A 24,802-nucleotide genomic window follows, 5' to 3' on the forward strand; every position below is an offset into this window, starting at 1 on the left:
TGCTACACTCTTCAGCTTTGGTTATGTTTTTACGTTGATTAAAATGCCAAACATGTGGGAGTGAATGGGATTATTGAGGAAAAGGGTCTTTAGGGACTGACTTCAGGTTTTGTAGGCCCTTATGAGTAGAATGACCAATTTTGAGACAGTCTTTAGGAGAAACACTACATTAGAAACTTGACTTCACCATTCTAGAGGGCTGAGTCGCAACTGCCTGGAGGTGAGTAGCCTACACGGGAGAGATATCTGCACCCATCTGCTCTGCTTGTTCAGACTTGCAGTTCAGTGTGGAAACTCTAGCCTTCAGTATCATGTAGTACCTCTGCTCTGTATGTTGTGTTCTCTGAGCTTAGCATAGGATAAAAATGGTCTTAGGGAGCCACGATCTTCACCTGCTTCTGAAACATACTTCATGCATGCCTCAAATCCTAACACAGTGCGTCACAAATGTAGGAATTTTTTTCTGACTTGTTGGTTGGCTTGGAAGATACTGGGGGGAGGAAATCCTGCAAACCTTAACTTTACCCTATATTTTAAATCTTTGCTTCGACCAAGTAAATTCATTTCTCCGTAAGGACAGTCATTTTGCTCACATGTACTGCATGTAAGGTAGAGTATGCAGAGCTGACTTGGCATTGCATAAGCACTTGGCAGATGTCCAGCCTGTTTTGGTTGCTTTGCTGGTAGTTGCGGGGAAGTGGCAATGCAGTGTCAGAGTGAATAACTACATTTGTGGTGTTTTGTTTTTTTGAATGATAAAAGTTTTAGGTATATCTCAGTTTATGGTTGTTTTTGATGCGTGTATTATGTACAAACACATCTCAGATTCCCATTTCAGACACCTTAGATTCAAGAATCTTTGTCAAAGTACATCACTTCTGCATATTCCAGTGGCTTCTTTTCAGAATAATATTTTTTTTTTTGAGTTGTTGCTCTTGTATTGTGCTGCAGGCTGTGATTCCTGAAGCTGCACACAGAATAAAATGTAATAAGAACAATACATTTTTTACACTCACCAGAGGAAAGTGCAGTTTCAAAATGTACTGTTGCTGATGGTGACTGTTGTACTACAATGTGAAAATGGCACTAGAGTTTTGTTTTGTCAGTCCGTTGGAAACCTTCAAGAGCTGGTATAGTTTCAGTTCACTTGGTGGCATGGTACACATGGGTTGCATTCCTTGTGGATGGTACATCCCTAGAGGCAGGCCCTGGGGTCTGTGGTAATGGCTTCTTAGTAAGGGCTGAAATACAGATTTGGGAAGTGGCTTGGCTTTTCAGTTACCTGCCCAGCTGAGGAGATTGCATCGATTTCTACCAGGAAGTCTTTCTACATTTATCTCGGAGTTTCACAAGATTGGTGTATGTTGCTCAAATGCAACTTTGATTTTACTGGGTTCTTAAGGCTAGTACTATAACTGCATGGTTGTCCCAAGAATGATCTCCCTTGAAGAAGTTATCATATCACTTTCCTGTTTTCTTAAGCTCTGTTCATTCGAGTGGGATGAGTTGCCTTCAGAATGTGTCTGATGAAATGCAGCACACTTTACCATGTGAATTATTGCATGTATTATGCTTTGTTGAAGTTATGTAATTATTATTAGTTCCCTATAATACTGCTAAAACTTGTAGTTTCTTCCCCCCCCCCGAGCCTGTAATGGGCCACTGGAAGTCAGAGAATTGTACAATTAAGTCTGTTAATTTACATAAACCTCGTTCAAAAAGCACAACATTGTTGTAAAGCTGTTCTGTTAACGTATTTTTGAGGAGTTGTAATGGAATAGGAGTGTGAGTGGCTTACTGTTTTAATGATCTGTAAGAGGAAACGCATACCTGAGTTTTGGGAGCAAGTTCAAGGGCTTTTCTTACTTTCGTAATAGAATTTGTGTCAGTTCCTGTTAACAAATAAAAAACCCAAATGGCAAGTTAGTGCTGAAGGCTAAAAGAATGGTGAAATCTGTGAATAAATTAAAAAGTCATATTAATAAGTACATGGCATAAATATTTCTTAACCTGAGGATTCAAATGCCAATATTAATTCTGCCCACTTCTGGATGAAAGTGTGTGAAATGAAATTTTAATGTACCCACTGGATGAGTTACAGGAAAGCAGCTTCTAGTCGAGTAGCAGACTAGTTTGTGTATTCCTGTCTGTGCACTTGAAGTTTGGAATTAAAAGCATCCAATACTCTCTAATTTTTGACGTCTTTGAAGTGAGTTGCTGCAGTTGCAAAAAGAAATTTTAATTTTTGTGAGTTTTCTTTATAAAACTGACACTTTTCAGCTTTTGTGTTGTAAATAATGGGAGCAATGAATCACAGAACCCCAGTACTCTAAGGATTTAACTTGACCCTGAGGTGATTTTCATTGACTTTTAAAAATTTTATTTGATTTATTTTTCTCTTTCCTTGTAGCTTTCCAAGACCAACTTCTCCAACAACAATGATTTTCGGGCTCTTCTTCAGTCTCTTTATGCCACCTTCAAGGAATTTAAAATGCATGAGCAGATTGAAAATGAGTGTATCATTGGTTTGCTGCAGCAGCGTAGCCGGACGGTCTACAATGTGCACTCGGACAATAAGCTCTCGGAGATGCTCAGCCTCTTTGAGAAGGGATTGAAGAATGTGAAGGTGAGTAGGCTGTAAGAAGGACTTGTGTCCTAGGGCAAATATACTGCGATTACCTGATGAAAGTTGTGAAAACTTCCCAGTGCAGAATTCAAATTCTTTTATTGCAGTTACTAAATTCGTAGCAAATGTTGTTTTTCAGAAGTGTATTTTGTGGCAAAAGCTCATCACTGCATAATTGGAAGTGTTTTGGAGAGACAACGTGGAAGTTACAAATACGAAGACTGCTCTGCTAATTTGGTTATAGAAATAAGGGGTTTTATTTATTAGGAGACACTGAGCAGTTCTTTTTGGTGGCATATAGGATAGTAGTATCGTCACAAACGAAGATGATTACTGAACTAAAAAAAAAAGGCTTGTTAGTGAGTCATGTGTTCCTTTCAGTAATCTGTTGCTTCGTAATGCTGTTAATGTTCCAGTTCTGAAGAAACACTAAATGTTACTTCTCCAGCTGTTTTTTTCACAATGGAGTGTCATTCAATTTTTCTCCTGCTTAAATTTTGCTGTGTGTCTTTCCTCTGGGGTGCCTGACTCTGCTTCTTCCTGCACTTGAACAATAGTCTCCAGTAGTAATTTGACATCACATACTATTTTTTTTACTACACACAGTCCATAATTTTAGTAAGAGAAATAATAAATATACAGTTGATTGATGCTTTTTGGCTATTTAAGGCCAGTTTTGACCTGGAAATCTCCCCCTCTGTGCATATGGAACCTTAAAATTTGACTTCAGTTGTCTCCACTAATAAACTGAAAAATGAAGGAGAGCGGACAGTTCACACTTGTCTTCGTGTTATACCTTCTCTGATAGAGTGCTAGTGGGATTCTGTTAAATGTGGAAAACCAGATTTCTTTAGTTTTGTTTAGGTACTTCAAGTGGTTAACTTTTTTAAGGGTGTGGTTAGTTTACTTTACACTGATGTCTTAAGCTTTTTTCTGTAACAGAATTTCTTCATGTCGCAGGCAGCATTTACTGTGGGAGCTATGAGGAACCTCAGTATGTTGCAATTTACTGGGCAGCCTCGGAACCAGATTCTTATTACAGGCATAGAGAAGAAGTTGATAGATGAGGTTAGATTACCCTTAACATTTAAAAGTCAATTACATCTTTAAGAGTTCTTGCCATTTCCAAAGTAAATATATATAGAATATGTGTGACTATAAATTCTGCTTATAATTTGGAAGCTAGAATTGTAGAGTAACTAATGTAAGATGCAGGCAGGTAAAAGGTGAAGTGAAATTGCTGTATCCCAGAATAATTCTTAGGCAAAACATGCAAGTGCTTATATTAATCTGTTGCTATTTTGAACTTTGACTTCAGTCTTTGCTCCAAAGTATAAATGTGATTAGACCAGGTTAATTCCTATCTGGTAGTAAAATAAATTGGAAGCAGGCAAGAAGGGAGTACTTTGTTCTGCCTAGTAACAGGCCAGTTCAGATGGTCAGCCTGTCATCAGACTTTGTAAGTAAATACAGGCTTACCATGAATTGAAGCAAACATGCTGCATGCATGGAGAAGACATAGTGGGCTTTATTTTGAAGCATTGATTTATTTAACAGTTCAACCGTTGGATGAATGGAGAAGATTAGATAATAGTTAAATCTTTGCTTTCTTCTCAGAATGAATATGAACAGCTAAACTATGCAAAACAGCTGAAGGAGAGATTGGAAGCCTTTACCAGGGATTTCCTTCCTCATATGAAAGAGGAAGAGGAGGTGGGTAAAAATTTTCTTCAGCTGTGCTGATCTCCCTTGGGATTTGGAATGACTGAACAGAGACAGAGGGCTTGGAGGTTCAGTTTTTATTTTACAATTCTCTGTTTTTATTGGTATGCTGATTTGCTTTCAGGACTGCGGTGTCATTGTTCTGCTCTCCTCTGGCTGCCAGGGGACACATTCTAAAACGGTGAATGTATTGAAAATTCATCATGAAATTGTGGTCCCTAAAAAAAATTGATAACAAAAAAAATCCACTGAGGCTGGGATTTGTTTGCAGCAGGAAGTTATTTAAGGAGATGTCTAGCGAAACTTAAAAGGAGAGAGGTCTTGTAAACCAATGCTTCGTGACTCAAACTGACACTCCCAAACAGCCTCTGACCTATATTTGAAAGACAGACTAGTACTGCCAGTCTAGTGATTTATGGGTATCCAAAAACTGGGAGCATCTTCTGGAGAGAGTAATCTTCCCGAACTCTGTTCAAGAGAAATCTCTCTTCCATGTTTTTCTTCCTTGCCACTTTGCCTTCTGCGTGAGTACCTCAGTAAGTTATATAGATTAAACGACTTTAGTCACTTCCCTTTTCTTCTGGGGAAAACAGTTCAACAGCTTGCCTGAGACTATGCAGTGATCCATTGGCGAGCAGAGGGCTGAACTCGGAAATACCACGATCTTGTCCTTCAGTTCACTTAATGTATGGCCTGGGTGGCATTATTAGCTGTTTTCATCAGCACCAGACTTGTTTTTTAATTTTTTCATTCATTGTAGGTTTTCCAGCCAATGTTGATGGAATACTTTACTTATGAAGAATTGAAAGATATTAAGAAGAAAGTAATTGCACAGCACTGCTCACAGAAGGAAGCTGGAGAATTCAGAGGTCTTAGTAAGTGGAATCAAGCAGAAGAGCTTCAGAAGGTCTTTAAGTATTCTGTGGATGAGAAGACAGATCAAGGTGAAGCACTGAAAGTAATTCTTAGACTGCAGTATTGATTTGAAAAGCCACACCAGTGGCATACCTGAAGTTATTTACTGGCAGATAAAATAGTTTTTATGAAATGGGAACTGCTTCAAAGAGGTTCTGAAAGTTCAGGAGCTTTGCAGGCTTATTGGCAGGTTGTAATGTAGACAGTACTTCCTCATTTACCAGTTTCCACCCTTCTTTTCTCTCCTTTCGTCCTGTGGTAATATTTGATATAACACACAGACAGAAGTGCTAATTCTCATTTTGTGGATACTTGGAAATTGTTTTTCCTATTTGCAGACTTTGCATTTAATTATTTGTTTCCAAGACTGCTTTGTAATCTTTTTCTGTTAATGTTTAATAACAGAGAATAGTTAGCCAGCTGACAATATTTCAATTTAAAAGTAACTCACCTTCCCCAGTTCCACTACCTAACTTCCATGGGCCTTTTGGGAATCAGCAAGGAAGCAGCTGTGTGTGTGGAGTGATGTGAGGGAATGAATCTGCGCGGCCTGTGGGTAGGTTGGATGAAATGTGTATTCTCGAGGTGGATATTGAATTTGTGTTCGTCAGTACTTTCCTGAGTAAATGGGTAACTACTGAAGTGCACTTCAGGCTTCTTTTATGACTGTTGCAGCAACCTGAGTTGTCTGTGGTTACAGTTTCCACTCGTAACTAAAAAGAAGAGTTGATGCCCCAAAGAAGGGAAATTAATGTACCAAAAGTGTAACGCGGGGGTGTGAGACTGATAAGTGTAGCAAGCCCCCATGTACTGACTTTGTGATGTGGATGAGATATGCTCCTCTAATTAGAAAAACTTGAGAAACTATTCTGTAATCAGATGTGTTTTGATGAATCTTGACTTCTTTTAACTACTGAATTGGTCATTTTCTGCCCTCCAGGTGAAGCCTTCAGAAAAGATCATGGTCCATGGTGTGAAATACTATTGAGTCTGAACAGATGAATATGACAGAAGTAGCCTTGTGACATTGTTTGCTGTTAAGTCTAGCTGGAATAGCAGTTTCGGGACCGTAGTAATTCTGCAGTGGTTGCGCTAGACTTTAGGGAGAGGGAAGTGTGTCCTTGCAACCAGTTTTAAGAACAGAAGGAAATGCCACAGCTTGCAGTCCTGTGCTGTCCGAACTGCATTTTAGTGTGAAATTCTCTATAGTGTACCTGCAGCAACTTGCCAAGTGTGCAAACAAACAAACATTGACTCATCAAGGGAAAATGTATTTAATTATGTCTTTAAGTAGCAATAGTTTATCACAAGGTACAGTTCCCATTATGCTCACTTTGGAAGCCTCTTTGCAAAAGGAAAGCTGATGCTCGTCTTGCTGTAAAGTCTTGTGTACTTGGTCATAACTTCAGAAGGAAATCCCTACTAATCTGTGAAACCTGACTTTAAGGGCTCTTGAAAGCTCTTTTAGAGAGATGTTTTTTCCTCAGGTAATTTGTCCTTAGACAAAGCATTAAAAATTATCTTCAAAGAACAAAATCCCGAAGCACTGAATCTGTTGTTTTATATAGTTTGCAGCTGTCTACTATGGCACTAAGGGAGAGCTATTGGAGATGGTTCCTACTGTTGTACATTGAAGTGGTCAAATCTTAGTCTCTAACCTAGTATTTAATATTAATTTGCAACCTGTCACCATTTAGAAGTTAAAATTAATTGTCCATGTTAGCAGCTAAAGCTGCAAATAAAACCTGAGACAGCTGCAAAGAGTTAAACATAGACTTCTTGCTGTGTCCCAGTCAAGGGGTTGAGTGTTTTCAGTGGGCATGGTCCCAGCAGGAGGTGTCCTGTGCTAGTAGTGTTTCCTGGGAAGGTGGCAAAGCAGGCATATGTTATCTGAGACATAAGGCATTTTTTAAAAGCATTTAATTTTAGCAGATAGTGCTTTTATCTTGCTGTGGTTGAGGAGCAGCAGTCTACTGTTGTACAGGGCTTTTTTTTGACCCTTCTGCATTCAAAGTTGGTAAAACCCAGCCTGCTGAGAAAACGCCAAACAGAAAACTGAGCTGTTCTTTTTTAGTGTGTTTTTGAGGTATTATAGTGAAAGCTTATTAAAGCTAAAGCAATACTTTTCCTCCCCTCAACTCTTGTGCCAAGCAATTGACTGAATTCTTTCAGATGCAGTTTTCGCATTGCTCTGGTCAAGGTGTGGGTTCTGCCGCTGTTTAAAGCTGAGAGGCTGTGCTTCATTTAACACACACTTTCTGTGTTTCAGAAACCGAAGTAACAGGGCACACTACAAATATTACTAATCTTCCTCCTGAAGTAATGCTGACCATTTTCAGTTACCTTAACCCCCAAGAGCTATGTCAGTGTAGTCAAGTAAGCACTGAATGGTCACAGCTGACTAAAACTGGATCTCTCTGGAAACATCTTTACCCTGTTCGCTGGGCCAGAGGTAAGTTAAAGTTAATTCTTCCTTTGAAAGCATTCCAGTGATAAAAATTTCTGAACGTCTAGGAGAGTGTTTTAGGGTAGGCTGGTTTGTACCATGAGCCTGACAGTCAAGCATGCTGGAAAGCTGTACCCTTCTGGCAAAGACAGTGCCCTGAAACGTAGTTAAATATTAGAAATCCTCCAAACATGCTTCTGTCTTGTAGAATTAAGCTGAAAATTGCCTTGGTTGTAGCTCATGAGTAGCTCTTGTATACAAAATGTTGGTTAGTTGTACTGAGGTTTGTGTGAATGCTAATAAGTATATTCACTAATAGAACATCTTAATTACGAGTTACATTTCAAAACCCCTTAGATTTTAAATGCTGCTTTTACAGCTTTATCAGTAGCTGTAAAAGCATTTCATTAGGTTACCAGGTAGAAATGGAAGCTCAAAACAAATGGAGTTCTAACATTTCCTCACAATCTCTTTTTATATTCAGACTTCAAAGAGAACTGTATGAATGTTATTTTTAGTATTGACTCTTCAGATACATTATCTTAACTTCTACTGCAGAATGGACTAAGTGCATTTTTGTAGCTTGTGTTCCTCAAAGGATCCTGTTAATTAAAATGGGTAGCTATTGATAAGTGTAACCTTTGTAAAAGTAACTGTTCAAATAGACAAAGTACGCTGTATTCCAATGAGACCAGTTACAAGTCATCAGATTGTATTCATAGCTTTTAATATTTCTCTTTGTACTTGTACTTGTCCCCATCAATGTATTACACAATCACTAGAGTATGGCATTGAAGTCTTCACCATTGCTGCTGTGTCAGTGTAGTTGACTACAAAGGAGACTGTGCTGTTTAATTAGCTGTATTCTATGTGCTTTTAAGATTGTTAGCATTCCCTCATAAAAATATATAACTTAAATTGTCAGATGTGCAAAAGCTTCTTCCTGGACAGGCCTTTATGGCTTAGAAAAGTCTTCACAAGACAGAGAGAGGAGTTAAATGACTTCTGGGTCTCGATTTTTTTTTTTTTTTTTTTTTTTTTTTTTTTTTTTTTTTTTTTTTTTTTTTTTGTTGTTGTAGAACTCTTACTGAAAATAATAGTTTGGTCCTTGAGCTGCTAAAGACTTGGGATAAGAGGTATCAGAGTTAAGATTATTTCAGCTAAAACCTACTTGTCTCAATTCAGTGCTGTGGAGAGGGGAAAAAAAAAACCCACCAACAAAAACCAACCAAAGATAATTAGCAATTGCTTAAAATGACTTATTCCTAAACCTGGTTTTGGCACAAGAAGCTGGTCTCATGAGATGCTGTCTGTGCTACTGTAGTGCTTGTAGCAGCACTATAAACGGGGTGGAAGCTTCTCAGATGGGATTTACTTCCAGAAGGGGGGGAAAGGACATATAAAACTGTAGGCTTAGTTAATTTCTTTCTTCTCCTAATTTCAGGGAGGGTTTCTGAGGCTTTTTATGCATTTTAACGGAGGGTTAAAGGGAAGTGTAACTGAAAGGTTTTGCTTCACAGTTAGCTGACAATCGGTGAGAATTTCATTGTCACTGTGTAGCTCATACAAGTAACGTTGTTCCTTTAGATACTACTCAACAGGGATTGATCTTGCTTTGAGGATATCAGTGAGCTGTTAGAACTGGCTCCCCAATTTAAGAGGGACAGGGACAGAGAATCCAACAGAGAGCCACAAGCATGTTAGGGATTTGAACATCTCCCCTATGAAGACAGGTCTGGGGCTGTTTAGTCTTGAGGAGAAGGCTGAGAGGGGATCTGATCAATGTCTATCAATATCTGAGGGGTGGGTGTCAAGTGGAGAGGGCCAAGCTCTTTTGGCCTGAATACACTGAGCCCAGTGCTACAATAGACCCAAACTGGAAGTGAATCAATGTCTGCGCAGTAACCGGGGCTTGGGTAAAGGTACTGAAACTGTTGCAGGAATCTTTTGAAACTTTACAACAGAAATCAAACAAGAATTGACAAGGTTCAGTCCCACCTGACTTGAGATTAATGCACAATTCATCTCTATCTCTGTCAGGTCACAGTATACTGAGAGAATTACTGCTCTTTTCTGCAGTGATGAAGAGGTTGGCTTAACTTCCCCCCCGCCCCGCTTCCTTTTCTTCTTCTCCCTTTCTTTTCTCTGGGGTATGACTAGGTGATTGGTATAGTGGTCCTGCAGCAGATCTTGAGACTGAACCTGATGAGGAATGGGTGAAAAATAGAAAAGATGAAAGTCGTGCTTTCCAAGAGTGGGATGAGGATGCGGACATAGATGAATCAGGTATGTACATTCTGATTTGGTTGTGTTTTTTGGTTGGTTGTTTTTATTCTCCTGAAGATAACATAGCTATAAAACAAATAACTATGTAGAGTGGAGTATTTTCTGTAAAATCCATTTAAAATACAGATTTTATCATGGTTGATACCAGTGCATTAAGCTGAGGGACAGTAGGTTTAGATTGGATCTTAGGAAGAAGTTCCTCAGTACGAGGGTGGGGAGACTCTGGAATAGGTTGCCTAGGGAGGTAATGGACGTTCCCTCCCTGGAGAGTTTTAAGGTCAGATCGGATGAGGCCTTGGGCAACCAAGACCAGAAGCATCCCTGTCCGTGGCAGAGGGGTTGGAGTTCCTTGTTAACCTCTCCTTAGCTTCCTATTAGCTTCTTTCGTCGAAGATGGCGAGTATCAATTGTAAGCGATTCAAGCCTGTCTTAAATCTGTTTGTTTTTCTATTGCAGAAGAAGCAGCTGAAGATTCACTTGCCATTACTATAGCACAAATGGAAAAACGTTTACTCCATGGCTTAATTCATAATGTCCTCCCGCATGTAGGCTCCTCAGTCAAGACATTAGTATTGGCCTACAGTTCTGCAGCATCAAGCAAAATGGTATGGAATTTGAAACTGGCGTTTCACAGTTGTGGCTGTGCAGCCTCTAATGAGTAACAGATGTGCTTGAGTTTAAACACTTGGCTAGTGAAAACAAGTTGCAGTTCAAGGGAATGTTACTTCCTATGTTCTCTTGACACTGTGTGCAGCCTTGCTGGCTTCTGTCTTGACTTGATTATTTTCCTTTCCTTCTCCAGGTTAGACAGATCTTGGAGCTTTGCCCCAATTTGGAATACTTGGATCTCACTCAAACTGATATTTCAGACTCTGCATTTGAAAGGTTAGATAATTGTTGTTTCCTGGAAAAAAAACCCAAAGCTGTCTTTCAGAGGTGGGGAAAATGATTCAAACATGTTTTAGTCCCTTGCTAAGAAAGAGAGAAATGGAGAGATCACATTGAGGATTCACAAACAGCTAAGAGCTAAATCAGTGTCGCAATCAATATCAAGTGAAGCAGGTGATTTTGTAATGGCCATACAAGAATGCTGTGTCTTCATTACTGAGTGTCTATTGCCCACCAGTATTTAGCTATCCATAGCAACAGTTGTGTTCTGTTCTGATGCTAACAACTTGAAATTGTCCATAGATTTTTGTGGAGTCATTCAGTTCTGGTGGTTCCTTTGGTCCAGTGGGGATGGTAGGGTTTCAAATACTGCTGTTTGAGACCCTAATCAGATGGTAGGCAAAGCTCTAAGGCTTAGACTGGATTTCTGAGTTTCACTGAAGCCCAGGGAAATGTCACTGATGCGAGACTGTTGTTAGATGTCTGTCAGAAATCAATCTTTGTGAGATTTTGTCAATCTCTAGGCGTTATTTACCACTCCTCACCTATCTGTATTCCCAATTGTACCCCGATTACCCTAGTTTGTAATTCAGAAAATGAGCTTGGCTTGCTGTAAATTTAAGCAATCTCTTGTGGAAAGTAAATGGTAGTTAACTATGATTAGGTCAAGGTCACTTAAATCAGCTATATACTTTTATAGCTAATAATGTAACCATATTGCTGTAGATTGGATCTCTATTTCAGGTAAGAAAAGATAAGTTTGAAGGGGTGAGGTTTTGTTAATAATGATAAAGTCCAATTCCGTTACTAACCCTAACCACTTTATGGAGTAATTAATACTGTACACAAGAATGTGTTTCAGGAACCAAGCAATTCCCTCTGAAAGAAATGTGCAATGACAGAAGGATACCTGATCTAAGAACACTGATACTGCAATCTTGAGAAATTGAGATACTAGAAATTATAACTGTTGAAGTCCTTTGAAGTGACTCTTACATCTCAAGTGTAGTGGGTTTTTTTGGGTGGGGGTGGACGTGAAATCTGCTGGTTTGGTAAAACTTTTATTTTTCCAACCTTTTGAGAAGTTAACTGATGTCTGGTTAAGCTTAGATGGCTCTTGATGGATAATGCAGTTGCATTATTCACAACAGAACCTGCTTTTTGAAATGGATGTCACATGGACTAGGTGTTTGCAGTCTGATCTATTAAGAATTTGGACTTTTAAGTCTCAGTATATGGGGAAAAATACATGTGGTTGCCGATTCATGAGTCATTTCACGGATCTTCAGGCATGATTTTTCTAGGCCTAGATAGTATCATAGCGGTCTCTACCAACTGAAACAATTCTAAGATCCTAAGTTCGACTACCAGCCCAATACCACCATAGCCACTAAACCATGTCCCAAGGAGCCATGTCCACATGTCCTCTTGAATGCTTCCAGGGATGGTGACTCCATCACCTCCCTGGGCAGCCTGTTCCAATGCCTGACCATTCCAGGAAAGAAAGTATTTCTAATCTCCAACCTAACCAGCACCTTGAGTATCAAATCTGACCTGTCTGGGGTCTTTCCTCTGAACATTCTGAGTTACTGTGGTTTACTTGTGACATGTTCATCTGTATGTTTAGCCTTAACACCTCTTTCTGAACAAAAAATTAGAGAGTCAACCAACCAAGCCATTTTTCCTTTGATTTCAGTTGGTCTTCAGTTGGTTATTGTCAAAATCTACGCCACCTTGATCTGTCTGGGTGTGAAAAAATCACCGATGTGGCCGTAGAGAGAATTTCCAGAGCACTGGGGGTCATATCGACTCACCACACCAGAGGGCTTCTGAAAAGCTGCAGAAACAGGAATGCCAAGACTTTGTGGAAAAACAAAGAGATTACTCTGCAGTCCAACAAGAAGTATAATTGTTTGCATGAAATCAGCAATGAAAGCCTCATTGAGGGGGGAGATGGTGAGCAGCATTGGACTAAACCTGACGGCTCAGAAAACTTCAATTCTGCTTATGTGTGGATGCTGGATGCTGATGATTTAGCAGACATTGAAGATGCTGCAGAGTGGAGACACAGAAACGTTGAAGGATTTTGTCTTATGGAACCAACGTCCCATGTTAGCTGTTCTGCATCGTGCTACAGTAGAGACATTTATGGATTAAGGACTGGAGGGTGGCAGCAGCGCTGTGCTTCTACTGACTTGATTTACTGCGGTCACTCATTTTGTTGTGCTGGGACGGCACTGAGAACTATTCAAGCACTTCCAGAGTCCTCTGCACTGTGTCAGAAACCACCAAGGACTAAGCAGTCAGAGAAAAAAGACTTGACATACTCTGGGAGTGAAAATGCAGATGAAGAGGCTGCACGAGTTCTCCAGTTTCTCAGTCTGTCTGGGTGTTACCAGGTCACAGACCGTGCTCTCAGGTGAGGAGCTGTTTTTCAGCTATTTTGCTGATGCATGGTTTTTCTAAATGTATTTGTTGGGTCATTCTGGGGGGCATCTGCCTAGTTCTATTAGAAACACTTCCACTGAAGAAACTCTCTGGGAATTTTTAAGGGTCTTTGCATCTTAAAATGTTTATAATACCAGGCTCAAACTTTGATGTTAGGAAGCTGTGTTGATTCACTCATTTTATCGTTATCCTGGCCAGTGTCCTTGAAACTGTAAGACTGGAGTAACATTTCATTTAGCCTGTCTGCACAGTGACATAATTGATGGACAGGCTGGAGCAGTGGGCTGTGTCCACCTGTGTGAGGTTCAACAAGGCCAACTGCTGTGTCCACCTGTGAGGTTCAACAAAGCCAACTGCTGTGTCCTGTGCTTCAGTCACAACAGCACCATGCAACTCTACAGGGCTGCGAAGGAGAAGCTGGGAAGCTGCCCAGTAGAGAAGGACCTGGGGGTGCTGGGCAACAGCTATCTGAATGTGAGCCTGCAATACTGTGTGCACTTTTGGGCCCTTTGCTTCAAGAAAGATGTTGAGGTGCTGGACTGTGTCCGAGGAAGACCAGCACCTGGTCAGAGGTCTAGACCACAAGTCTTATGAGGAGCAGCTGAGGGAACTGGGGTTGTTTAGTCTGGTAGAAGAGTCTGAGGGGAGACCTCATTGCTCTCTACAGCTACCTGAAAGGAAAGTTGTGGCACTTTTAGGCTATGCCTTTAAAAGTTAGCTGCAGGTTTTGGAGCAGAAGACCGGAGAAATATAAACAATTCACAGTTGGGTGTAAAAAGGAAAACAAAAGATTGTTCTAAACAAATTTCATTGGCTGGATGTGTGAAGGGTACCCCTAGCAATCTCACACATCCCACTTCATTCCTTCCTTTCTTCTCTAGCTGCTGTGGCTGTTCTGCTTCGGCTGGGGAGAATCTTATCACTGACCTTGCAGATAAGACTAACATCCCTTCTAACGGCTCCCTTTCTTTTCTTTCTTCTATTATAGGGGGAAGAGAAAAAGGGGTTTTGGGAGGAGTGGGGCAGTTTTCCCTGGTCATTTTGACCAGGGGGATTTCTGTACTGTTTTCTGATTGTAAATACCTGTGTAATATTTGAAACACTGTATATTTGCACATATTAATTGCATTCCATTGTAGAGTGTAGTTATTGCTTGTAAATATAGTTTCCATTTGCTTCCCACTCAGTGAGCTGAGCTTTTGTTAATGTGGTGGTAAATTTCCAAACCACTGCAAAGGTGTAGTGAGGTGGAGGTCAGTTTCTCAGTTTCTGCTCACAGGTAACAAGCTATAGGACAAGAGGAAATGGCCTCAAGATGCACCAGGGAAGATTTAGATTGGGTATTGGTAAAAATGTCTTCACTGAACAGGGGCACTGAAACAGAGTGTTCAGGGAAGTGGTTGAGTCATTGTCCATAGGAGTATTTAAAAGCTGTGTAGATGTGGTACTCAGTGTCATGGTTTAGTGGTGGACTTGGCAGTGTTAGGTTTATGGTTGAACGTGATCTTCAGTGTCTTTTCCAACCTGTGGTAATTTTTACATGTGCAGGACATTGTGTAAAATATGAATTTATGTAACAGTTGAGGAGAAAAAAAATGAATAGTGAGATGCCTTCAAGAGTTAGAACATTCCCTGTGTATTTGCCATTGATGTTTCATACTGTGTTGGAAAAATGTAGTTACTGCTTCACAATGATCATGGATGAGGCAGAAGTACTTGAAGCCACCTGTTCAGGTGTGCTGCAGCACTTGGGGCTAATTAAAGCTTCTTGGAGAGGGCACATTTCATGCGTACCTGTACTGTGTGCTGTAGTCAACTGAGAAATAGTGTAAGGCAGCACTGGCACTGGTTTGTGTCTGGAGATTCATCCTTGCCTATCCGCAGAAGTACCAGCTATTCAAATGCCTCTTCTGCAATGGTGGTTCTGCCACATACTGTGTCACCCAGCACTGTTAGCCTTGCTCAGAATAAGCTGCAGATAGCTGTGCTTTGCGTTTGAGCTTGTTGCTGGTCCAGTGCTGGAGTGGATGGGTGCTGCTGATTAGGTCATGCCATGTGTAGTGTGTGCGCTACTGGTCTGCTTTTTCATGACTCGGTAATCTAGGACCAAAAGGGAGATTTGGTTATTGGGTCTGGTTGTGGTGCCAGTTTCCCATGGGTGCTTTTTAGGTTCAAGGCAGTATTTAGAAGCTGAGACTGTGCTGCAGCAAATGCTTCTTGCACTCATCAGCATAGTGTGAGTCTCTGAGGAGGCAGAGTGGAACCTCCTAACACAGACACTTGTCAGTTCACTTCATAGCAAAGTTGTGAACTGATAGCTGGTTCTGCGGTGAACACTTCTACCTGCTGACAGGAGTAAAGTGATGCTCTGAAGGCATTTTCACTTTTATGTCCTGGCTTGAATTTTCAGCTTGGTGCCTCAAGCTTGATGGGGTTTTTTTGAGGTGGGTGAGCTTCTTCGTGATTGAGCTTGTGCTGGCTGCCCTGTGAGCTTGCCGAGAAGCAAGCAGACTAACATGGAGTGATTGCTCAGGAGGGGCACAGCTATCAGGCTGTTGAATCAGCAGGGCAAAAATGGAGAATTGCACTTGAACAAGATGATGTATTGGCAGAGAGGGGCTCTACTGCCAGTCCTAGGGAAATGCAGGTTTGGATTTCAGAATAATTTTAGCCTAAACAATGTGAGACAGCCAAACATTTGGAAGCTGGGAGTGTGATGTGTTCAGGTTGGGTTGAGGAATAAATACTACCTTGGCAGAGTTGCCAACATCAGGGGTGTTTTGGAGGAGAATGTCTTAGTAGTCCTTTGAAATACTTAATTATCTCTGGAGTCAGTCATAAGCAAAGCGATTTAGCTTCTGTCTGTCAGCAGGAGTTGTTAGTTTCTGTAGAAATCTGTTCAGTTTTCAGGTCTGTTGTGCAGCTTTGGGGGTGCAGCTTTACAGGGTCTGAAACTGCCCAGGTTTAAAGCCATGTAGCTTATTTGTTAGATTACTTGGATGTTTGGGTTTTGTGATGAGATGCAATGAATTCTGTGACCTGGTGACCTCCTGGAGTACCGGTCAGGCTAGTGCTGTGCAGGCTCTTAACCCCTCTCTTCTGTCTGTTAACAGGGCATTGACTCTGGGAGGAGGACTGCCACATTTGGAACACCTGAACCTCTCGGGTTGTCTCACTGTAACTGGTGCAGGCCTGCAGGAGTTAGTTTCTGCATGCCCTTCTCTGAACGATGAACACTTTTACTACTGTGACAACATTAACGGTAATGTCTTCTAACGGAGATGTGATGCTTTCCTTGGGAGCACTGCTTGTTTGGTTCAGGGACACTTGTAGAACCACCAAACCCCTACTCTTTCTTACCTGCATAGCGCTGAGTTTCAGCAGATTAATCATGAAACAATAATTATCAAGTCAGCTTTACCTCATTTGTTCTTCAAGGTTTTTTGCTTGACCCTGGTTCTGTGTAATCTTGAAAAGCATTTTTAGTCTTATACTTTGCTTTAGCATAAGTAGTAGGGGCTAGAAAGTAAGATTGCATACAGCTAATAGACACCGGCTCTCTTCATGTCTTCCCTGTAAACCATGTGGTTGTATGTTTTCTTCATGATCATCATTTCAGACAGGGGCTCTATTAGGTTGGTGCCAAAGTGGTAGGAAAGGAATGACTTGTTCTGCTTGCAAACCGCCTCCCATTTTGCAGTAGTTTCAGTATGGGGTATTTGTGTCCTTAGGGGAGATGTAATTTATTTTTTCTGGTTTTACTTGAGTCAGTAAATTAGAGATAGGTCTAAGAGGAAGGATCTGGAAAAATGCATAAAATATGTTTATGGTGCAAATTTTTGCAGTGTTTACCACACTGGGATTCAGTCTGTTAGGTCCAGTAAGCATTCATAGCATGGGAGATGGGAACCATGGTGAGGTTTGTATTCCACGTGTGAATTTAAAACCGGTAAGTGTGACAGAAGAGAGGGAAAATGGAGGAAAATAACTGAGTTCACAGGATTATAAGAGCTAATTGTGTGTAAGACAAAACTATATTCCCTGGTAGTTCATGGTGTTCGGCTCAGTAATTTGCATCTCTGTTGAGATGCAGGCACAGCAAGGGTACAGGATGCCAGAGCTTTGGTACTGCAAGTAAATCTGTACTGACAGTGGGTATTCAGTCCATTGGAACTGATAGAAGATGATGCACTTGGGTTGAATCCTAATGTTAGAAGTGAAAATATTAAATCATAGTTTGCTTCCATAATTATCCATCTTTGGATAGTAAAGATACCACTTTGTTGTCCCTTGATAAATAAGAGGTTTACTGTCACCTACAGCCTATTTTCAGAACTACTTTTTTTCAATAAACACTGAGCCTAAGGGAGACACTTACATAGAATATACATAGAATAAACCCGGTTGGAAGAGACCTTCAAGATCATCACGTCCAACCCATCAACCAATCCAACCCACCTAAACAGCTAAACCATGGCACCAAGCACCCCATCAAGTCTCTTCCTGAACACCTTCAGTGATGGTGACTACCACCTCCCTGGGCAGCCCATTCCAATGGGCTATCACTCTCTCTGTATAGAACTTCTTCCTCACATCCAACCTAAACCTCCCCTGGCACAGCCTGAGACTGTGTCCTCTTGTTCTGGTACTGGCTGCCTGGGAGAAGAGACCAACATCCACCTGTCTACAACCTCCCTTCAGGGAGTTGTAGAGAGCAATAAGGTTACCTCTGAGTCTCCTCTTCTCCAGGCTAAGCAACCCCAGCTCCCTCAGCCTCTCCTCACAGGGCTGTGTTCCAAACCCCTCACCAACTTCATTGCCCTTCTCTGGACTCGTTCCAGCAAGTCAACCTCCTTCCTAAACTGAGGAGCCCAGAACTGGACACAGGACTCGAGGTGCAGCCTAACCAGTGCAGTGTACAGGGGCAGAATGACCTCCCTGCTCCTGCTGGCCACACTGTTCCTGATGCAGGCCAGGATGCCCTTGGCCCTCTTGGCTGCCTGGGCACACTGCAGGCTCACGTTCAGCCTACCATCGACCAGCACCCCCAGGTCCCTCTCTGCCTGGCCACTCTCAGCCACTCTGACCCCAGCCTGTAGCTCTGCATGGGGTTGTTGTGGCCAATGTGCAGAACCCGGCACTTGGATGTGTTCAATCTCATGCCGTTGGACTCTGCCCATCTGCCCAGCCTGTCGAGGTCCCTCTGCAGAGCCTCTCTACCTTCCAGCAGATCAACTCCTGCCCCCAGCTTGGTGTTGTCAGCAAATTTACTGATGATGGAGTCAATGTCCTCGTCCAGATCATCAATAAAGATGTTAAAGAGCATGGGGCCCAGCACTGATCCCTGGGGCACACCACTGGTGACTGGCTGCCAGCTGGATGTGGCACCATTCACTACCACTCTCTGGGCTCAGCCTCCAGCCAGTTCCTAACCCATCGCAGTGTGCTCCCATCCAAGCCATGGGCTGACAGCTTGGCCAGGAGTTTGCTATGGGGAACGATGTCAAAGGCCTTGCTGAGGTCCAGGTAGACCACATCCACAGGCCTCCCCACATCCACCAGGCGGGTCACCTGATCATAGAAGGAGATCAGGTTTGTCAGGCAGGACCTGCCCTTCCTAAACCCATGCTGGCTGGGCCTGATCCCTAAGCCATCCTCTAAGTGCTGTGTGATTGCACTCAGGATGCCCTGTTCCATAATCTTGCCTGGCACTGAGGTCAGGCTGACAGGCCTGTAATTCCCTGGCTCATCCAACCGGCCCTTCTTGTGGATGGGTACCACGTTGGCAGCTTCCAGTCATCTGGGATCTCTCCAGTGAGCCAGGACTGATGAAAAATGATGGAGAGTGGCTTGGCCAGCTCATCTGCCAGCTCTCTCAGCACCCTAGGATGGATCCCATCTGGTCCCATGGACTTGTGGGGATCCAAGCGGCTGAGGAGAGCTCCAATTATCCCCTCCTCCTGGAACAGAGGGAAACTATGCTGCTCCCTGGCTCCTTCTGCCAGCTCTGCAGGCCAGCTGTCTGGAAGATGTTCTGTCCTGCTAGTGAAAATTGAGGCAAAGAAGGTGTTAAGTACCTCTGCCTTTTCCTCATCCTGTGATACAACATTTCCCTCCATGTCAACCAAGGAGTGGAGGTTGTCCTTGCCCTTCCTTTTGCTATTAATATATTTATAGAAGGACTTTTTGTTGTCCTTCACAGCAGAGGCCAATCTAAGCTCCAAATGTGCTTTTGCCTCCCTAATTTTCTTCCTGCATGATTTGGCCACATCCTTAAACATTCCGTGGGTTGCCTCACCTTTCTTCCAAAGGTGATACACCCTCTTTTTTTTGCACACAGCTTGTCTGGATTTTGGAAGGCATGTTTGCAGTTTTCAGCTCTTCAGTGTGAGTGCTGGTCTTAACCACAGCTGCTCACTACAACCAGAGGTAGAGCAGCTATGACTGGACAGACTCAGTCGGGCCTGAGCCACAGTGTGCTGTTGCACAACAGTAATACAATGCAGTATTTGTGAGCGGACCTCCAACTTAATTCTGTTCAGTTCTTGGTCTGTACACTGATGTTTGGCTTAAGGCTGGAGATTTGGAGTTAGCCCTCAGGTGCATCTGAAAACAAGTCTGTCGGTGACACCCCTAAACTTGCTGTGTTTGTTTAATGTGTAAAACACATTTGGTTGTAGCTCACACCAGAGTAAGAATTTGATATCTAAGTTGTCTCTTGCCACTTAGGAGCGTTCAGCTGTGGTCAATCTCCTTACTGTATTCTCAGTTTTAAAGTCTGGGGTGCTGCTAGCTTCAGAATTAGAAAAATGGAGCTCCCTAATTTCTGCAGCAGAAGCTTTTTGCAGCTCTTAAGGATGATTCAGTTTCTAGAGTTTTTTAATTATGTAGTGCTCAGGTCCTGTAATTAAGGAGAGAGAGCATTAATGAAATAGTTGTGGTGATTCTGATGATCCACTCTTCTTCTGGCATTAAAAGTTCATTGGTCATAGTTTAATCTGCCTGCCAGCAGTGGGGGGAAGGCTTTGCAAGTACTGTTCAGATGTACATACTCCTGTGTGCAGACTCACGTGGGAATGCGTTGTGATCGGACTTCTAAGAGTTTGGACTCGTAAGACATACAGATAACCAAGGTGCTCTCACGGGACTCTAGGTATAGCTTTACCAAAGGCTGTTAGAGCATAGTACTTAGTCAACTAAGATTTGATTTTAATATTTATTTTCTCTTTTTTTTTTTTTTAAACCTAATACTTTGATAACTTTTTGGGCATGTCCTTGTGTATTACTATTGCTACACTACCATCAAAGACAGTATGTGCTGTTGATGATGGAGCCTTTCACTGGTGGGGGCAGCTGCAGAAAAAACTATCTTCCTTTTCCTCCCTCAGTCTTCCTTACTGCCTTCCTGTGGCCAGCATTAGTCTTTGTGTGGCCAGCAAACTCAATCAGGAACCAGTGTAGCTCAGTCACACACACACACCCCCCCGCCAATGAGTCAGGGATCCATCTTGCTGCAGACCACATGAATCACACGGTTAATGCTCTTTTCTCACCCTGCATGACATGCTGATCTTTATTTGAAGACACTGAGAGCTGTTCATTGTCAGTAAGAGATCTCTGTTCTGGGTCCCCTGAAGCATCAGATGTGCGTGTGAAGATCATTACCACAATCCAGTTTAGAGGTAACTAAAGCAGTAATCATAGACTGTGGCAGGTTAGGTGAGAGTCTGATTAACTTTACTTTCCCAAGTGAACTCAGTCCAAACCGCCTTTAATTTAGGCACTTCACTGCTAGCAGTGAAATTTTCATGGTCAGCAGAAAGAGGAGGGCACCCTTCTGGGAGTGATTCAGCCCCTCAGTGAGGTCTGAAGTGACCACCTCACTCCCTCAACCACATCAACAGAACTGCACTGTTACCAGATTGCTTAACCTGGTGCATCGATGAGGTGAGATGAGTCGGAGACCTTACATACAGAGTCCAAACAAAACAGGATTTAAACGGACATGGTTTGAAAATAAAAGTCCAGTCTGAGTGAGGTCAGTAGCAAATACTGGGAAAATGAGAGATAAAAGCCGTGAACTTGTAGCCAAAAGTCAGTTGGAATAAATAAAATCTAGGGAAAGAAAGCTCGTCTCTGTGGCTATGAAAAGCAATGGCATTTGAACTTTGCTGCCTGTGTCACATGTAAAAAGAATAATCTAAGGAGGAGGGCCAGGGTATTTAACAGAGGAGAGAAGGGACCTGTGATAGAGGACATGAGTTGGTCTATCAAGACAAATGAAATGATTCCTAACCAAATAGCCTTGCTGTTGAAACAACCATTAAGGACGCTTACTACCTTGTTGTAACAAGAGCATAAAATACTCTCTGAATTGGGGGAATTGCCAGGGAAGAAGATAAGAGTGGCAGATTTGAGATGTGGTTTGAACCCTGAATATTTAATTTCAAGTTCTTTATCAGAGACAGGAAAGGAAGCTTGATGATAGGAGGATTAGGTACAGGACAGGAAATACAGCACAGGAAGGAGCGTGAATTTTTACTGTCATGTGGTTAATACCATTTGTAATTCAGTGCTTAGAAAATGAGCAAGTGAACCTATTCACTTTATCATCTGAAAAGTTTACTTGTAAGTTTTTGAGAGTTTAGGTTGCTGTAAGACTGGTATGAATTTTAAATTGGGATGTGACATCTCTCTTCCTGTTTCACCCCCCTTGCCCTCTTCCCCGCGCTGTGCTGTCATCAGTCTCATGTAGCATGTCCATTGCTGTTGTGGGGTAAGAAGCACACACAGTAACCTCCAAGGTCTTGAGTGCTGAGCTGCGTGAAGTAACGATGGTTGAGCTGAAGATTCCCAGGACGTGTATGTATGAGCTTCAGTATAGCTGTATGTGTGGTTCTGTGTCTGCGTGACTGGGGGTAATCAAACTGTGACTGCATGAAACTGAGATCAGAGCTGGTGGTTGCAGGGGGTGGGGGGCAGTGACATCAGAGAGCTGTTGGTGCTAATTCTGAGATCTTTCCTGTTTGCAGCAGCAGCCAAAAAAGTCACCATTTTGCTTCAGGGGGTTGAGAACAGGACAAAGGGTGTTGCTGCGTGGCCCTGGAAGCCTTGGGGCATTTGCTTTTGGAGCACTGCATGTGGGTTTGGTCTCCCCATCTTGAGGAGTGTTTGCAAGGGAGTTACTGAAAATACAGAAGAGGTCTGTTGAGAGACTTAGGGAACTGAGCAACTGTCTTGCAAGGAGACACTCAAAAGACTGGAGTGTTTCAGTTTGGGAATGAGAAGATTCATAGGGGGATGAGACTGCTTACAGAACTGGGAAAGCAGTACGTGAGGTGAATGTGCAGCAGTAGCTCTCCGAATTCTGAGGTGATGGAGCTCAGTGACCGTAGATGAAGTGGGCAGGTGATTGATTTAAAGCAGGTAGCAAAATGTAAGCGAACCTCTGCAGCTTGGTCCAGAGGGGAATTGTAGAAGCAGTTAGTATCAGGAGGTTAAATCAATGTGTGCACACCTGAACCATAAACAGCTACTACAGGGAGTGGACTTGAATGTCCCTGCTTACAGCAGTCAGGGATGCTGGGAAGCCATCAAAGGTATGCACAGTAGGCTTGTGTCGTCTCCCCAGGCAGCACTTGTTGTTGGCAGTGATGAGAAGGCAGTGTTGGGTGGACCCTTGGTCAGACCCAGAAGGGCAGGTTTTTATGTTCCATTTGTGATCATGAGGAATAACATTCTTTAAAATGAGCAAGAAAAGGATGGAGAGCAATAATGAAATACTGAGTGTTCTGTGCCTTGGGATGCTGTGGTTCTGTTCCCTTTGTCAACAAGCATTTTACTAGACCCATGACAGTTGCTTCAAAATTTCCCTGCTGCGCTGCTTAGCTGTGGCAGTGATGAGGAAGGTCAGCTTCAACCTGGGAAATGCTGCTGCACAGAACATGCTCTGTTGAACCAGCTGTTCAGAAGCACCGAGTCTCCTTTTTAAAGGACTTAGGAAGACGCTTTCAACCTAGCTCGTAAGTGACTTGAAGGATCAAAATTTAGTTCAGGTGAATAAAAAGAAAAGGGAGATGAGTCCACTGACAAATGAGAAGTTCGCTGCTTTGCATACTGTAACCATTGTCCTTCATTAGAGCCTCAGGTTTGTTTTATTCGGTCTCATGCACATTAACTTAGTTACACTGTAGAATGTTGCTCATCAGTGTGTGGCGTGAAGCAGAAAGCTGACTTCCAGACACCAGGTTCTTGGACATTAATTGAATTTATGATTTTTAAATTACTGTTCAAGGGGAAAAAGACAAGCCAGACATAATGTGGTGCCTGAGTTAATTATATGATTTTGATGGTCTTTTCTAAATGTACTAAAAACACCTTAAATATTCTTTGGTTTGTCTTAAATACAAAGAGTGGGGCAAATTTGGGTGGTCCTGGTTAGGTCTTTACCAGCTGGTTTTGGTAAACTCAGCAACCCACTTCCAGTTTATGCTGGGTGCCAGAGTTGAGCCAACCTGAACGTAAATGTGTGTGTCTCTAAAGCAGGCTGCAGGAAGTAAAATCCTGCAATAGTTTTTTTACCTCCTGATCACTCTAACATTTCAAATTGAAGGGATAACAAAAGCAAAGGTAAGTGGAGGTGGGTAGAACGACAGCCCTGGTTTGTGCTGTCTGTGCTTACAGCTCTCTTTTTGAATGGTCACTGGAATGTTTCCATTCCAGGAGAAAGTTTTGGAGATTATGGTTTCTTTGGTAATGCCATGAGGCCATCATCTGAATGTAAAAAATGGGAGTTAAATATGCACTGTGAAAGTACTCCTCAATTCTAAGACCTAGCTGTGATGTGAGAGCATGCTGAAACTTGCTCTTCCTAGTGTTGCTCATCATGCATCTGTGTCCTGTTTGAGTGTGTGATCTTCTTGGGGCTAAGCTATCAGAGCAGAAGTATTCTGCCAAATAGCTGTTCCACATGCTGAATGGAGCTTAGTGTATTGGACTAAGGGAGGCATTTTCTGGATGCTCAGGTGACAAGAACTCTGCTAAACGGCCTTCTCTTCTTTTCACATCTGTTCTGTTTTTGTGCAGGTCCTCATGCTGAAACCGCCAGTGGATGCCAGAACTTGCAGTGTGGTTTTCGGGCCTGCTGCCGCTCTGGCGAGTGAGCGCTGACTCCTGCCCTTTCAGTTTACTTCATTTAGCTGAGCAGGCTTCCTCTCATGCACTTTACTTACAGTCTGCATCTTGTGTTAACAGTCCTTGGAGTGAGATTCGTTATACTAGCCCGACCCTGCCCACAACCTCCAGCTCTTAATTTTGAGTGTACTGTACAGTGTTGTAAGAACCTCACAACCTCTTTTGGTTTGAAGGGTGTTGGGTTTTCTTTTACTTAACTTGGGGAAGATGGGAAAACATTCAGATTTTTTGTTTGTTTGTGGGTTTTTTAATGCCGCTTTCTTCTAAGATTGGCACTT

General features: G+C 42.3%; 1 protein-coding gene across 3 annotated transcripts in view; it reads left to right on the plus strand.

Annotated features, from left to right (window-relative positions):
* The window catches only part of FBXL5 (F-box and leucine rich repeat protein 5), a 35,328-nt gene extending 10,568 nt beyond the window's left edge, over positions 1-24,760 (plus strand). For 2 of the 3 annotated variants that reach the window (XM_009910429.2, XM_054172166.1), the window contains exons 2-11: positions 2,411-2,626; positions 4,244-4,339; positions 5,109-5,292; positions 7,533-7,715; positions 9,870-9,995; positions 10,452-10,600; positions 10,798-10,880; positions 12,580-13,302; positions 16,445-16,593; positions 24,417-24,760. In XM_009910429.2, coding sequence (XP_009908731.2) covers positions 2,411-2,626; positions 4,244-4,339; positions 5,109-5,292; positions 7,533-7,715; positions 9,870-9,995; positions 10,452-10,600; positions 10,798-10,880; positions 12,580-13,302; positions 16,445-16,593; positions 24,417-24,493 — 1,986 coding nt within the window. In that variant the 3' untranslated portion in view covers positions 24,494-24,760. The remainder of the gene's footprint in view (positions 1-2,410; positions 2,627-4,243; positions 4,340-5,108; positions 5,293-7,532; positions 7,716-9,869; positions 9,996-10,451; positions 10,601-10,797; positions 10,881-12,579; positions 13,303-16,444; positions 16,594-24,416) is intronic. The other variant, XM_054172165.1, reaches the window with a different exon arrangement.
* The last annotated feature ends 42 nt before the right edge of the window (positions 24,761-24,802 follow it).

Source organism: Dryobates pubescens, chromosome 23 (assembly GCF_014839835.1).
Source record: "Dryobates pubescens isolate bDryPub1 chromosome 23, bDryPub1.pri, whole genome shotgun sequence".
Classification (NCBI taxonomy): domain Eukaryota; kingdom Metazoa; phylum Chordata; class Aves; order Piciformes; family Picidae; genus Dryobates; species Dryobates pubescens.